Here is a 16,730-nt window from a genome sequence, read left to right as displayed (position 1 = left end):
TTTTGTGAAGGAGCCGCCAACTAATGTCCCCGACGGGCCTCGGGACCAAGGTGGAATACAGGCTGGCCCACCGGGGTTGCTCACCCTCTAAAGGTGGCAGGAGGTCCCGCCACTTTGTATCAGGGCGGGACACCAGGGTGTGGGCGTGAAGGGTCTGAAGTGTGAGTGTGTATAGATATTTCCGTGGTGCGATTTGGAAGCTGACTGGCTGCAGTTCATGCAGTCGGCTTGCAGTGAAAGGATGAGGGGTTTGTTGGGATCTACGGGGTAGGGGCCCAATTGAAAGGTCCAGTGGGCCTGGGGTAGAGGGTGGGCGGGGTGTGCCCTCGCGCAGGGCTCGGTTGAGATAAGCCCGAGCAGCGGGCGTCAAGGCGGCCTTCACCTCCTGAAGTACGCGCCGGAGGGTATGAGGTCTGGAGAGCCCCATGCACCGAGCAAGCATCAGGGGATCCAGCCAGTCTCCCCGGTCGTAGTCCAGGAGGTCTCCGACTCTCGTGACTTTCGCCAGGACCAAACTCTGGCGCACCGAGCGGGACTCCGCCACCTGCACATGGAGCTGGGGGTTGTGTAGCAGGGGCTCCGCGAGGAGATCTGCTCCCACGGCGGCCGCCACGGACCTGGTCGTTGAAAACAGTTTCCAGGTCCGGAGGAGGTCCTGGTAGAAGACCAGCAGCCTGGAGAGGTCTCGCAGAAAACCTCTCGGACAGAGATAAAAGCGCTGCCGGTCGTATCGGAGCCCTTGGAAGCGGCGCAGGAAGGCATGCGCCAGTATGCACCACGTCGAACTACCTGCATTATAAAGGAGCCTCTGCAGGGCCTGGAGGCGGAAGACACGGACCTGAGTGTGTAGACACTTCAGGCCCTGCCCTCCGTCCTTCAGGGGTAGATGAAGAACCCCAACAGGGGCCCAGTGCATTCCTGACCAAAAGAACTCTAGAATCGATGTCCGGAGGTTGGTCAGGAAACCCGGGGCCAGGACCAGGGTGTTGAGCCGGTACCAGAGCTTGGACAGGACTAGTTGGTCAAGCACCAGTGCTCTCCCTCGGAGGGAGAGACATCGGAGTAGCCTCATCCATTTCCGGAGCCGCTCTATCACCCCGCCTTCTAAATTTTTCCAGTTCTCCGGTGGAGAAGGGTGCGTGGCAGAAAGGTAAACGCCTAGGTAGAGCAGTGGACCCACACTCCACCGGATGGTCTGAAGCGCGGGTGGGAGGGAGCTCACCTGCCGCCCGTCCCCCACAGCCAAGCCAGAGCTCTTGACCCAGTTGACTCGGGCGGAGGAGGCTGTCGAATAGATGGCCTGGCAAGCCTCCACCCACGCCAAGTCGCCCGGGTCCTGGACCACGAGGAGCACGTCATCGGCGTACGCCAACAGGACCAGCCACAGCTCCGGCTCCCGTAGCACCAACCCTGTCAACCTCCTTCGGAGGAGACAGAGGAAGGGCTTGATCGCCAGAGCGTACAGCTGGCCCAAGAGGGGGCACCCTTGCCGTACTCCTCGCCCGAAGCTGAGCAGTTCGGTCAGGGTCCTGTTGAGCCTAACCAGACACTCCGCGGAAGCGTACAGCACCCGGAGAAAACTCACAAACTGAGGTCCGAACCCAAACGCCTGCAGAGTGCCCAGGAGGTACCCATGGTCCACTCTATCGAACGCCTTCTCCTGATCAAGAGACAGGAGGGCGAACGGCAGACCGTCTCTACGCCCGAGTTCCAAAAGATCTCGGACTAGAAATAGGTTGTCAAAAATGCTGCGGCCCGGGTCAGTATAGGTCTGGTCTGGGTGGATCACATCCGCCATCACGGACCCTAGCCGCAGCGAGATTGCTTTCGCTACGATTTTGTAGTCCGTGCTAAGGAGCGAGACGGGACGCCAGTTTCGTAAATTGCGGAGGTCCCCCTTCTTCGGCAACAAGGCGAGCACTGCTCGCCTGCACGAAAGAGGGAGGACCCCGCCCTGCAAAGACTCGGCCCAGACAGTGGCTAGGTCTGGGCCAAGGATGTCCCAGAACGCACGGTAGAACTCCACGGTCGGCCCGTCCATGCTCGGAGATTTATTGGTGGGCATGCGACGGAGGGCTTCCGAGAACTCGGCCAGGGTGAGAGGCAGCTCTAGCCGGTCTCAGTCGCCCACGCTGACCGTGGGGCGTTCCTCCCAGAGCACCCTGCAAGCGCCGGGATCGGTCGGATCCGGGGAGAAAAGGCTTGTGTAGAAGTCACGGGCCCTCCCACACATCTCCTCTGGATCCGTGAGGGGGGTGCCATCTTCTGCTAGAAGGCAGGTGACGTGTTTCTTGGCCCCCCTCGTTTTCTCCAGGGCGTAGAAGAAACGGGAGCCGCGATCCCTCTCCCAAAGGAGGCGGATGCGGGATCGAACAAAGGCACCTCGGGCCCGATGGTCCTCCAGGGCCCGGAGCTCCTCCCGCTTCTCCCGGCACGCTCCACAGAGGAACGGGTCCTCGGGGCTGGCGGCCAGACGCCTCTCCATCTCTAAGACCTCCCGTTCCAGTTGCTCTATCGCTGCATTTCTCCGTCGGCTAGTGCCCCGGGTGTAGTCACGGCAGAAGAGCTTGGCGCGCACCTTCCCTAGATCCCACCATCGCCGTACCGAGGGAAAGGCGCGCTGCTGCTCTCGTCAGGCCAGCCAAAACTCCCGGAAGGACGTCACGAAGCCCTCATCCTCCAACAGGCTGTTGTTAAAATGCCAATAGGCCGGGCCCGGCCTCTCTGCGCGGAGGGAGGCTGTTATGGTGGTTAGATGGTGGTCGGAAAATGGGGCCGGCTGAATGTTGGAGGAGTGGGCTTGTGAAAGATGGAAACGGGATAAATAAATACGGTCCAGCCGAGAGTGGTGTGACTGATGGGCCTCCACCCGGACAAAGGTGAACGTGGAAGTGTCATCTGGGTGATGATCACGCCAGACGTCCACTAGGGAGTGATGTTCGACTATTTCTCGGAGAATGTTCGCAGCGGCCGGGCTCAGCTCGGCCCCTGAGCGGTCCTGTTCCTCGAGGGTGGTGTTAAAGTCCCCTCCCAGGTCTAAGCACTCGTGAGAATCTAGGGTGCTGAGGAAGTCGGACACCCGCTGATAGAATTGCGGCCGCTTCGGGCTCGTTGTCGGGGCATAGATGTTAACAAGGTTGACCACGAGCCCCTCCATACGGCCTCGGAGATGCAGCAGGTGGCCCGGCACGGCCTCAGTGACCCCTAGCACCTCGGGCCGTAGGTTGGGGGAGAACAGGGTCGCCACTCCAGCTTGTCGAATTGTGAAGTGGCTGAAGTAGACCCCGTCCCCCCACTCCAGCTGCCAGCTGTCCTCGGCGGTTGGATCCATATGGGTCTCCTGCAGGAAAACCACAGAGTACCCCCCCTCCCGAAGGTAAGAGAGCACCTGGGACCTGCGGAGAGCCATCCTACAGCCCCTGGTGTTCAAAGTTGCAATAATGAGAGGCGTCATGCGGAGGGCTGCGGGGGTGGGGGTTCCTTGTTGGCGGGGGTGTTCGCAGCCCCCGGCGGGTCACGCAACAATCCATGACCCATCCCATAAGTGAGTAAATCTTCACGGAAGCTGTGGGCTCGCCCGTAGGCCACAGCACCGTGCCTTTCTTTCCCTTTACCCTCCTTTATAAGGGCCCTTGTGGCCTGGAGGATTTGATCAAAGTCCCCCCATAGCTGGAGAGCCAGCTGTACCCTGTTGCGGGAGCCACGGATGTCTTCTAAAAACTCTTGCAATGCTTTTCGCAGCTCATGGGGGGGTGGGGTTGCGATTTCCGGGTTATTCCCTGGTGGGGCTCTTCGTGCAGCCTCGTGGTCCGCTGAGGCGGGCAGGCAGGGTGCAGACCACCGACGGTGCGTCTGACAGGCTAAAGTTATTAGGTCCGTCTCAAGCCTTGGGGTAGAAGAGGATGGCGGAGGGAAAATTGCAGCTCCTAATGGGTCGCGGCAGGAAAATGCAAAGGCTGCTCCTTGGGGGGAATCCGCAAAAAACGGGAAAGAAATAACCCAAGGGGCGGCAATAGCATTGCAGGAGGAGGTGGATTGGGCAGGGACAGGGGTGGGGGCGGGGGCGGGGGCAGAGGCGAGGCTCTGGGCTTCGGGAGCCAAGCAGCTGAGAGGTGGTGCCTCCCGAACAGATTCGAGGGTTAAGGGGGTGGGGAGGAGGCTCCCAGTGATGCTAGGCGCAGGCTCTGTGGTGGATTTGGCAGCCATGGCATCAGGTGGTGGACCACTTTCTGCAGGGTGCTCGCCCGGGAAGGCGGTTAGGGGGAGGGAGCATGGGGAAAGGGGGACTGGGGTAAGGTTGCCCAGATCGAGGCCAGCCGGCAGTAGGTCATTCTCTCCCTGGGTGACCGGGGTCAAACCTAGGGCCTCGATCTCCTCAGACATGGAGGAGAGGTCGTCTTCTGCCACCCCGGGGGTCTCCCCTCTGGCGCCTGCTACGACGGTCGCTTCGGGGTTCGCGGGGGGTTCGGGTGATATTCGGGCAGAAGGGGCTTCCTCAGGGGTCTCAGAGGGGAGGGTCTCCCGTGGAGGGGAGATTCTACCTTCCAGTGCTATTTTGTCTTCCACTCCCGACACCGGCGGATGGATTTCACTCGTGGGCATAGCAGAAGGCTCCGTGTCAGTGCCTCCCTTCCTGGTCTTCCCGGGGGACCTCCGCATCGGATGGGTGCAGCGGAGCTCGAGCCTTCCGCTTGCCTCGCTTTCCCTGGACTAGGGTCCAGCCCCCCATAGCATCGTCTGGGGGCTGGTTAGCAGGGGTCGTGTCGGGGGGCAGAGGCGATGGTTCAGGGGCTTGGGGGGGTAACAGTGAGGCAGCATGGGGGGGCAGTTCTCCTTGGGGCAGGCCCTCTCCTATGCCCGGTAATATCTTTGCTGCACCCTCCTCCATAGGCTCTGCTGGATTGTTAACAGCAAGGGCGGGGCTCCCTCGCTCGTCTGGGTGTTGTAGAAGAGGTATCTCTTGGGCCCGGGCAGGAGCAGTGGTGGATTGAGCAGGAGGAGAGGTGATTTCAGATGTCGGGCGGCCAGATGTGAAATATCTTGGTAAATTATCTAATGCTTACCATCCAAGTCCAAAGTGATGGGAGAAAATCTCTGATACGTGCTGCTGCTTCATCTTCAAGTGAGGCACACCCTTTAAGAAAGAGAAGTTTAGGAGCAAACTAACCTTTGTATAAAGCACATTGCTGTCTCTTGGGGAATTGCAGCTTAAAGTGCAGGCTTTTGCAAAGCGATGCCAACAAGCTTTCACTGTCTTCATTAGCTTTTAATGTTTTGGGAGACAAATCCATGAGGAAGATGGAGGTAGATGTAAAAAGCACGAAGATGGAGATTTCACACTTAAGGGAGATTTTTGGGGGGTGTTATTTTTCAGCATAGAAATAAAAGGAACATTTTCACTGGAAATGTATCTAGTTCACAACAGTTGTTTCTGTATTTTTATGTAAAACCACGTTAATGTGCATCCCATTGTACAGTCAAGAAATTAATAGCATCAGGCCAATTTCAGTCTTCCTTGGATGGTTCATAAAACATTTAGGAAGTATTTTTAAATTTTTTAGGAGGAACATGTATAGCTAGCTATGCAGAGATGACACAGTTGCACTTTTTAGTACAGAAGGTCAAAATGATCTTTTTATTTTCAGTAAACATTATATTTAATAATATGACTATCAACCGTCTAAGGGAGAAGAATTATTTACAGCAAGGTGCTTGATTGAGGTGTGAAAAGCTGAAAGAATTCGTAATACTTTGAGTAATGAAGTAAGAAGGCTGAAGGTTGCTATCACAGTCATTTTGAAAAATAATTCGGTAACCTCTCTGGACATAGTCAGGAATGCAGGGTAAATGAGGAATTAGTGTGCAAGAGTTTTCTACGCCTGCTGTTTTCATTCTGCTTGATGAACAAGAATTCTTGTGATTGAATTAGAACACACCCTTCTTTCCTTCCCTTGAAGTTTCCCTCTTCTGTGTCCTTGAAGATCCCCTTTTCAAAACCTCTAAAGATTCTGATTCCCTCTCTTTCTCCTCTTAGTCCCATGAGCTCCTCCTTTTTCTTCCCTGCCTTTCTAAAGTCTAGTTCACCTCTGTGTGCTCACCGAAGGGGAAAGAGACTGGTGTGCAAGAACAGAAGATGGACACGGAAGTTTGGGTGGTTCAGAGGGGAATTCATAGGAAAGACACAACTGCGTTGGAGACACAGAAGAAGGAGTTATAGTGATAGGATCATTAGAGTACTTAACTTCGTGCGCATACCATGGGGAATACAGTTATGTTTTCTTTAGTTTAAAATATAGTGTAATACGGTGTAATGAACTAAAGTGGTTAATGGGCTTTATTTGGGAGTGCAGGAGGTATTGGAGGACATGAGCACCTGGGCATGGAAAGAGAATGGACAGCAGTGCAATGGAGGAGTTGAATAGAGGAAAAGCAAGGGATGGGGCAGAGATGGAGTGAGGATAGTGAGGGAAGGGTGTGAGCAGGGTGAAGGAAAGTGAGAGGCAGATGGAGAATAAGGGAAGTAGGAATTGGGAGAGAAAGAAAAGGAAGTTGTGAAAGAGGCACTTGTTTGAGTCCAAGAAGAGAACAGCCAAGAACAGATCTATTCTGATGTTAGGAGGCTGATGTCAATATCAAAAGGTTGATTCCTGCCTCTGATCAGCCTACGATGTCTGCCTCCATCGCTCACTTTCAAAAAAGCACCTTTGTGTTTCTCCCACACTGGCGCTCACCTTTGGAAGAAGTTCCCCATAATCATCCACAAAACTAATTCACTATCCTCCTTCAAAACTCTCCTTTGCCATGAGGCCTACAAAATGCTTGACAACAGGTAAGTAGGCTGTTGGTGTGTGGAGTCCACCGCCTAGCATACTGCCCAGTATTGTTTCAGTGTTCTCTTGTACTCTCCCGTTGTTTGTCTGTATCCATTTGTTGTCTCTTGTCATCTACTTAGGCTGTAAATTCTTTGGGGCAGGGGGAAAAGGAGTACTTGTGGCACCTTAGAGACTAAAAAATTTATTTGAGCATAAGCTTTCGTGAGCTACAGCTCACTTCATCGGATGCATTCAGTGGAAAATACAGTGGGGAGATTTATATACATAGAGAACATGAAACAATGGGTGTTACCATACAGACTGTAACCAGAGTGATCACTTAAGGTGAGCTATTACTAGCAGGAGAGCGTGGGGGAAAAACCTTTTGTAGTGATAATCAAGGTGGGCCATTTCCAGCAGTTGACAAGAACGTGTGAGGAACAGTGGGAAGTGGGAGGGGGGGATAAACATGGGGAAATAGTTTTACTTTGTGCAATGACCCATCCACTCCCAGTCTCTATTCAAGCCTAAGTTAATTGTATCCAGTTTGCAAATTAATTCCAATTCAGCAGTCTCTCGTTGGAGTCTGTTTTTGAAGTTTTTTTGTTGAAGAATTGCCACTTTTAGGTCTGTAATCGAGTGACCAGAGAGATTGAAGTGTTCTCCAACTGGTTTTTGAATGTTATAATCCTTGACGTCTGATTTGTGTCCATTTATTCTTTTACAGAGAGACTGTCCAGTTTGGCCAATGTACATGGCAGAGGGGCATTGCTGGCACATGATGGCATATATCACATTGATAGACGTGCAGGTGAACGAGCCTCTGATAGTGTGGCTGATGTGATTAGGCCCTGTGATGGTGTCCCCTGAATGGGTATGTGGACACAGTTGGCAGTGGGCTTTGTTGCAAGGATAGGTTCCTGGGTTAGTGGTTCTGTTGTATGGTGTGTGGTTACTGGTGAGTATTTGCTTCAGGTTGGGGGGCTGTCTGTAAGCAAGGACTGGCCTGTCTCCCAAGATCTGTGAGAGTGATGAGTCGTCCTTCAGGATAGGTTGTAGATCCTTGATGGTGCGTTGGAGAGGTTTTAGTTGGGGGCTGAAGTTGATGGCTAGTGGCGTTCTGTTATTTTCTTTGTTGGGCCTGTCCTGTAGTAGGTGACTTCTGGGTACTCTTCTGGCTCTGTCAATCTGTTTCTTCACTTGAGCAGGTGGGTATTGTAGTTGTAAGAATGCTTGATAGAGATCTTGTAGGTGTTTGTCTCTGTCTGAGGGGTTGGAGCAAATGCAGGGACTATCTTTTTGTTCTGTGCTTGTACTGCGCCTCACACAATAGAGTCCTGGTCCAGGCCTAGGCTCCTAGGCACTATGGTAATACAAATAATACCTAATAATTATGCTGAAATCAAAACAAACACAAGCTATACAGGGTTTTCTTGGCCATAATATAGACCGTTAAGCTTATCCCAGGCCCAACTTGCTTTTCATCATGGAAAAGGCAGAATAAACAGACTTTGTGTAAGAGAACTATGTGAGGTTTTGGGGGATATAATACATACCCCAGTGTGTAAACAGAGCCTGTGTTAACTCAGCAGTCCTCTGCAGCCACTTCTGCATCCCCTGTTATGAAATGGGGACTATGATACCTCTGTGCTATCTATATAGAGGATTAGTGGACATGATTATGTATATCCAAATGTACGTAGCAGCCCTTCATGGAACTCCTGTGAAATACCTCTCCTCACTGGCCATTGCAACTGGAATGAAACTCAATTCCATTGTGTACAGTGGCTGTGGATTTCCCCTGCAAGCCTGCTGTTCAGCCACCTGCTCCCAATGTAGCCCTTATTATGATGGATGAATTTTCAACCTATGTGCCTAACACATCTGTGAGCTAGCACTCGTAAGCCCTAGCAATGCAGCCAAGGTGGATAAGTGGAGAAATAGGACTGTTCCTAGTGCTGTTCAGCTGAAATCATCAGACTTCTCATTTCTGTAGTTTGGGCCATGGCCTGTAACAGTGTATACTTCTAATGTGGCAAATGTCCTAATTCACATAAAATATTTGATATTTCTCCTATTGCTCTGATGCAGTTCTTTTCTCTGATTTATTTTCAGTTAATTCAGTGCATCTGTATGTATTGTTTCACTGTTGTTTCAATATGATCATTCAAGTCAGTGGTTTCTAGTCAAGTATTGTACTGAATTAAAAATCCCTCGTTAGTTAAAATGCCTCAGTGATCCTGTTCTTCTTTCATGTCTCTTTATTCTTTATGACTTGGTGTTTGGTTTGTGAAGCTTGGCTCAGATTTTTTTTTTTTTTTTAAGAGTCTGCCTTTCCGAGTTTAAGCTGTGAACCAATTTTCTGTGTCTTCTGGTTTATGATAAACATAATAGCACTGAGATGGCTTCTCAAAGCATTTCCTGTTAGTGATATGCTGTTGGTGGCTGAATGTAGTGCACATTGTCTTTCATGTTCAGAAACTAACTTTGTAGTGAACTAAAAGAAATCATTTGTATATTTCCTTATTAAAGATTTTTTAACAAAAATATACTTTTGAAGGGGAAACGTGTTTCTGATTAAAACAAGGCACAAGCTCTTTAAAAAGAAAAATTGTCAGTAGACCAAGTGAAAACCATAAATATTTTAGAGGCTAATTTCCAATTTGCAAACTGCTGTGTTGCTAGCATAAGGAAGCAGGACACCACTAAGAGTTAGTTCTTTATTTCTGCTAAAAAATGTTTCATGAAATAAAGCAATTTCAAAGACCTTTATTCCCAGCATTTCAGTAAATTGATTTTATCATCCCTTTTGAAGGGATCATTGACCCCAAAGCCACAATTTAATTTTAAAAGATAATAAATAACTCGGCTTTTTCAAAGTCAGAAAAAGAACTTAAAAGGAACAAGAGCCAAATCTTAACTTTTACAGCTAATGTTAATTGAAATCTAACAAATTGGGAACAACAGTATTTCTGTCTCTTCCATATCCACCTCCTATTCATTGTGGGTGTAGCAATTTAATGCACAATGACTTTATGGTTTAGAAATGGAGATGAAATACCCTGTACCTGCAAATGTCCTAAAAGCACTTATGAGTGACCCAATAAGTAGACTAATAATACTGTTACCCATTTTGATTTGAGTAGTTAGCCAAAATCCAGGATCTAGTACAATGGTTCTCAGCCAGGGGTATGTGTACCTCTGGGGGCATGCAGAGATCTTCCAAAGGGTATTTTAACTCATTTAGATATTTGCCTTGTTTTACAACAGGCTACATAAAAAACACTAGCGAAGTCAGTACAAGCTAAAATTTCATACAGACAATGACTTGTTTATGCTGCTCTATATCAGCATGTGGCCCATCAGGGTAATCCACTGGCGGACCACGAGACAGTTTGTTTACATTAACCGTCCGCAGGCACGGCTGCCCGCAGTTTCCAGTGGCCACGATTCGCCGTTCCTGGCCAATGGGAGCTGTGGGAAGCAGCACGGGCCGCAGGGATGTGCGGGCCACAGGGACATGCAAAAGCTCTCTCGCCTAGCAATTTGTTAGGGTCATGCTACCCAGGGCTTCTCTGGCTGCATCTCAGGCTTTGCTCCTGTCTGTGTGCTTTCGTGGTGCTTCTGCCTCTTTTCTCTCATACTCACAGCTTCAGTCAAATCAGTCCTCTGTTCTTGCTTTTACATTCAGTCCACAATAAAACCCTTCCATCCATACAGTTCAGATTCCTGAGCGGCCTTGCATACCGTCTGTGTTTTGGTGGTGGCTCTTATTGTTTCAGCTATCTTTAAACAAAGTGTAATTTAATTATTTTCTTGGGCTTGTCTTCACTACTGGTTTAAGTTGACCTAAGTTACACTACTCAAGCTACATGAATAATGTAGCTGGAGTCAACATAGCTTAGGTCAACCTACCCCAGTGTCTTCACTGCACTGCATCAAGGGGAGACGCTCTCTTGTCGACTTCCCTTACTCTTTTTGGAGCGGTGGAGTACCAGGGTCGACCGGAGAGCGCTCTGCCATTGATTTAGACCTTCACTAGACCTGCTTAATTGACCCCTGCTTCATCGATTGCAGCAGTGTCAATCTCCCTGTAGTGAAGAACAGCCACTTGTTTTGCCTGAATGGCAGGTGCCTGTTGTATCCACCAGCTCTAGCAAGTTTTTTCCAAACCTTCAACATAACAAGATATAGAAACTGGGATAGTTGAGTACTCCAAGTAATTACTAGATAATGCCTGCCTAGAGATGGATTACATTTTGCCTCAGCATTCAGAAAGTGGGAAGACTGGTTGCCCAGCAGTTAGTGCAGTAAGAAATCATGGTATTCTCTCCTTGGCTGCTATCAACTTGGTATACAAGTTTTTGGTCAAATTTGCTTACAGCCTTTTTCTGTCACCCTTATTAACTCATTGAGTGGCTTCTCATTCCTTTAGTAGTCCCACTGAAACCAGTGCAACTACACGCCGAATAAGCTACTGCCCAGTGTAAGATGCAGAATAAACTCTCTTTCCATTCCACATTTGTAAAATAGAAATATTTACCTACATCTCTCTCCAGGATGTTGTGACCTTAATCCAATAATACTATAAAGTGTTTTAGATCTGAAATATTATATACTAGTGAAAAACAGAAGTCTTAATAAAAACCATAAACTTGTTCTGTCAATATTTTAACAGTGGGCTCCCATAAATATATCCTCTTTTAGTTTGTCTTTAACCTTGTTTAGCCAGCTGTGCATGTGGCTGCAGAGAGGAAGTGTGAAGGACTGGGATATTAATTCATTTGTCTTCCTACTTAAATCATTTTCTTATAACTACAACCAAAAAAGGAAGTACACCATATGACACTCTCTTATTAAGTACACTTCCCTTAAATGATTATTCTTCACTCCTGAAAATTATATCAAGTGTTTTATCAAAAATAACCTTCATAATTGCTCATGCCTGTAACTCCCTTGACTGATGAATGGAAATGCCTTTTGTTTATTCACAATAAAAATATAGATTTGATCAGCTTTCGCCACACCCTGCAGTAACACTGAAAAGGTGGCTATAGACAGCAATTTTTTAATCCATGTGCTGAATATGTCACTTAAACCATACAATGTCTACCTTAGTTAGGATGTTTAGTTCACAAGAATTTTACTGAGAAAGCCTGTTATGCCTTCCGGTGACATTAGATCAAAGGCCAGCTTTCTCAGGGAGAAAGGATTGGGATTTCAGTGATGTTTGAAACTCTGTATAAATTATGGATTTTCACATTTTCTGAACTCTTGGCTGCTATATACCATTACTCTCACTGAGGTCCAAGAGCATGTGACTGTCAACACCTGAAGCATGCAATGGTAAGGAGGGTATGGTAAAATAGGGCAATTTTAAATTGTTGAATGCCAATTAATTTTATTTTAAAAATACTGAAAATTTAGCAAAGCAAGGAATGGTAAGCCAGCTCTTACTAATTGTTTCTCTAACTGCCAACTCAGGGGTGTGACTCCTAGTATTTTAGTGATGGGTTCTTCTCTGTTCCTGTTCCACCTCATGGGACATCATGATTGAGATCAAGAAAAATAATTACAATTAACAGCCATGGCTATTTTAGTATTAAAGAAAGAAAAAGAAAACGGTAAAAAAAACACAACACAAATGACAAACTGGTTACTTCCATTACAATGTCTTCTGTACATCTCTCTGTGCAGAGCTTTTTAACAGGGTTTATACTTCGGAGAGTGGGCCTGCATTTCCTGGGGCACTTTTCTTTTGTTAAATGGAGACCAAGGTCTTATTTCCCAAAATTATTGGGAAGCCAGTCTTAGTCTGTCCCTTAGGTAACTTAAAATATTTATGAATGGGCAAAATATTTTTGTTTAAGGAAAGGTGGCTCTTGTTGGTTATTAACAAGAACAACCAGACAGTTTATAATTAGGCAAAGCTATTTAATTAAATTCTATGAAATGGAAGAAAATATCTAAATCAGTAACTTGGAAGAAGCCATTTGCCATTTAAGGAGCTGTCTTAAAACAGGCCAATTAAGGAATATTAAGAATTTTTAATCAAATTAGTTAATTTACCAATATTTAACTTTCTGTCATCTCTCCAAGAATACATGCTCTAATCATTTGGTGATTAACAGCAGATTAACATATTTTAAGTTAATTTTATTTCAATAGTCCCATAAAATTATTACAAGAGCTTTTAAATCTAATCTTTAAATATTTTACTGTTTACATAGGAATGATATTAGGAGCTCTATTAGGAATTGTGTGTTTATAGAACGTCCTTGCAAGTATGCATGTCATAAAGGTATTTGCCATTTCAACATTTAAGAAATAAAAGGTTTAAAACATTTCCAACTACACGTGTCCTCAGCGCTTTTCTGAATGAAGTTTTTAGAGTTATTATACGTTATTATTTCAACAAGGATATTCCTAGTGTTTTTTAGTAGGTTTACTGAGAAGTTTTTCTGGGAAAGTGAAAAAAGCTCACTTTACTTCTAGATTTACTGCTCTGATAACACACTACATTCCTTTTCATAATCAGGGCTCTTCTGAAAATAGCCCATCCCACCTCTTTGTATTAATTTATGTATTTAATTCAGAAGATCTGGGTCACAACATGCTGGTTTTCTTTGTAGTTTTAGTCTAGTTTTAATGGTAGAATTAATCTTGTTTCTGTTTTAGGCCCTGATTCAGTAAAGCACTTACACAGGTGCTCAAGTCCCTCATTATTTCTCAGAGGACTGAGGCACATACATAGAACTCACTGGAGTCCCAGTGCTCTGTCCAATCCAGAGCCTGAGTCTATATTTGCTTTATTGTAAACTGCTGGGTTACATTGAAATAAAGATTATGGTCCAGCCCAAAGCAACCAAAGTTATGACAATTAAGGATATTTCATCTTGAAGGTCTAGACTGAAGTAGATGAACTGCTCTTAAATAAGTTTGAGAAAATCACCTATCAAGGCCATTATCCATCACTGAAGAACAGAGTCAAACGCTCGAAGGATACCTTTAATTTCAAATCACCCTTGTCAAATGAAAGGGGCAAATGTATTGATATTTCAGGTTTCATACTGGCTGCAAACCTAAAATTTCAGTGGATTGTTTATTTGGCTAGTTGCTTTGTTTTCTTGGCTATATTTCTGGTGCTCTCCAACATTTTTGGATAACTGTATTGATTTAACAACTCAAGACCTCAGCTGTACCGGCTGGTGCCTGGCACCTTCCATTCAGCTGTGTGCACTCGTACCCATGGAGTTTGGGCTGCTTGACACCCTAATCTCATATTTGCAAGAACAGTAATACAACTACAAGTTAAATTGCATGGGAGGTGGGCAATAGAGTGCACCAGGGCTCAGTGGAGAAGATGGTCACTAGTGCAGGGATAGGGAATCTAAAGTACCCAGTCACAATACTAATATGTATACTGTAGTTGGGAAAGGTAACACAGCATCTTATAAATACAATTTACTATTGTTATTAGAATTGAGTTTCCTTGGGTAGGGCCTATTGTATTTTTTCCCTACTAGTTCTTGGTCCTTCACAGTTGCCAAATTAACTGTTATCTCTTGGCTTTAGTCTCCTGCAGACCAGTGTAAGAAGATCCATGCAGGGGATGAGGTGATCCAGGTCAATCATCAAACTGTGGTGAGTACTTAGTAGATATTGCGGTGTGGGTTTGTTCTGTTCCCAGCACTATGAAAAATATTCCACTTAGTGGTTAGCTTTGTGCAATCTAAATTATTTATGCATTTAAAAAAGTTGAAAGAGTAAAAGTTATCCAGAAAATATTAAAGCTGTGGTCTGATTGATTGATCAACCGCTCTTCTAGGTATTGAGATAAATTTGTATATTTCTGTATTTGCTGTATGCTGTCATATTATATAAGGAGATCCAGAAACATATTATCTATAAATATATTCATTGCAAAAACTCTAATTCTTACACTTTGGTTTACATAATAAATAAACCCACTAATTTAATACAACTATTTAAAAATGGAGTTTAAATTGTTTATAATCTAGGATTTATACTCAAAATGCAGAAGTACTATAAAAGTGAGAGAGTGAATAATCTCTTCCACAGGAGCCAGTGACCAGCAGCTGGCTAAATAACTAACTCAAAAACATCTTCAAAACAAAGCTTTGATTATTCACTCAAGCAGAGAAAAGGGATAAAACACCAAAAGGCCTGGACACCAAGTTCTTACATAAACTTTAGTCTTTCTTTGCAAGTTTTGGGTGAATTCTACTGAGCTCAGACACCTTGCTCCTGGCTGGGAGAGTCAGAAAGCCCTTGTGGCATTCTTGGTCTATCAGAAACTCATCTCCAGCTACTGCTGCCCATTCAACCTCCATTCCTCCCTAAGTTGGCATTTTAGGGTTTTAGTATCCCCTTTGATCCTAGGTTTGGGCCTGGGAAGAGTAAACCTTGCTAGCCTAGCTGGAGCCAGGCAGGTGGCTATTCCCCAATTAATAGCTTCTCCAGTGTTTCCTCAAGGAACCTTGATATCATGTGTGTTAGTACCTGATTTGTCATTGTTTCATATTTTTGTTTTTCCCTTTAACAATCTCCTTTGATTTAACTCCTTGCAGCCAGGCAGGATAATATTAAGCTGGTAATCTGGGGTGCATATGATATTTATAAAAATAGACATAACTCCTCATTCTTACCAGAGGTTAATTGAGTTAGTGCTGCAAATGGTTGCTGGAGTCAGACAACCATCTGCTCTAGGGTTTCCAAGGTTGGCAATTATATGGGTGTGGCCTAATATTGCCTAGTTAAATTAACTATCCCACCTCTGCCATTGACTTGCTGAATGACCCAGTGCAAGTCACTGCACCTCTATGTTCCCCATTAGTAAAATAAAGATGCTATTTCTCCACCTTTGTAAAGTTTGTTGAGATCTACAGAATAAAAAGTGCTATATATGTGTTGAGTGTTATTTTTTAGTATTAAAAAGTCATAAAATGACCCTGATGTCATGGTGACTCTAGGTCTCTGGATTGCCTTTATCTGGGCTTGACTACAGCACATACAGGATGTGTAATGGAGCAAAGTTAACATTGCTGTTGGTACCTTAACTTTTGCATTTCCTGAATTTTTGTGATTGTAACTGAGCAACCTTAACATTGCAGTAACTCAGTTGTATGTCTTTAGTTAAGTTCAATACATAGATTTCTAATTAGTTAGAACAGCTCATTCCAGTAAATGGGAAGCAGTCTCCTGAAATATCAAAGCCTTCTGTCAAGTACAGTTTGAACAGCTCAAGCTTAATTTTACTAATTAATTCACCATCCACATTTAGGGAAATTCACTAACCATAAATTGGTATAGTTTGGAGTGTTCTCCAGATATGGTATTTTCCTTCCTAATTGGTGGTTTTTACCCTTCATTAACAGATCTGTTTGAGCTTCAGCGTAATGATTTTTTGTGGTGTTCCCTCACTGTATTTCCCTACACAACCAGTCTTTTGTTCCAGTTTAATTTCTGTTCAAATCATCAAAATATGGGTAGCATCCAACTTCTGTTCCAGCCTGCTAAGGGCCAAATATGGAGATTCTAGTAAGACCTCCCCATGCTGATTGTTAGTATAGCGTGTCATTCCAGAGACACTTGCCTTCGGAGTCTGTGCCACCAATGTCTCTTTTGATATCATTCTTTCTGCAGTTGCCCAAATTTGAATTTCCATGGGTGCCTATTACAAGAGAGGTGAAGTCAGTCTAAAGAACTAATTTTGCACTGCTTTAAGTTACTTAATACACAGGGAAAGGTTTAATCTTCTGTCTTTCATCACTTTACATTCCAATAATAGCTTAAAATTTTTAATAAGCAAATATATTTGGAACAACAAAACGCCACTAAAGATTTTCAATTCAAGACCCTGCTGTCCAGGATAAGTTGTATTATATGGAGCAGTCA

The 16,730-nt window shown here is 45.6% G+C and overlaps 1 protein-coding gene across 2 annotated transcripts in view; it reads left to right on the top strand.

Annotated features, from left to right (window-relative positions):
• Window positions 1-16,730, top strand: part of LOC141994242 (connector enhancer of kinase suppressor of ras 2-like) — a 530,195-nt gene that overhangs the window by 278,419 nt on the left and 235,046 nt on the right. For both annotated transcript variants that reach the window (XM_074964467.1, XM_074964466.1), the window contains exon 8: window positions 14,388-14,456. In XM_074964467.1, the coding sequence (XP_074820568.1) occupies window positions 14,388-14,456 (69 nt within the window). The remainder of the gene's footprint in view (window positions 1-14,387; window positions 14,457-16,730) is intronic.

Source organism: Natator depressus, chromosome 9, assembly GCF_965152275.1.
Source record: "Natator depressus isolate rNatDep1 chromosome 9, rNatDep2.hap1, whole genome shotgun sequence".
Taxonomy (NCBI): Eukaryota; Metazoa; Chordata; order Testudines; family Cheloniidae; genus Natator; species Natator depressus.
Note: the sequence above shows the minus strand (reverse complement) of the source record. Positions and strands in the feature narration are given on the sequence as shown.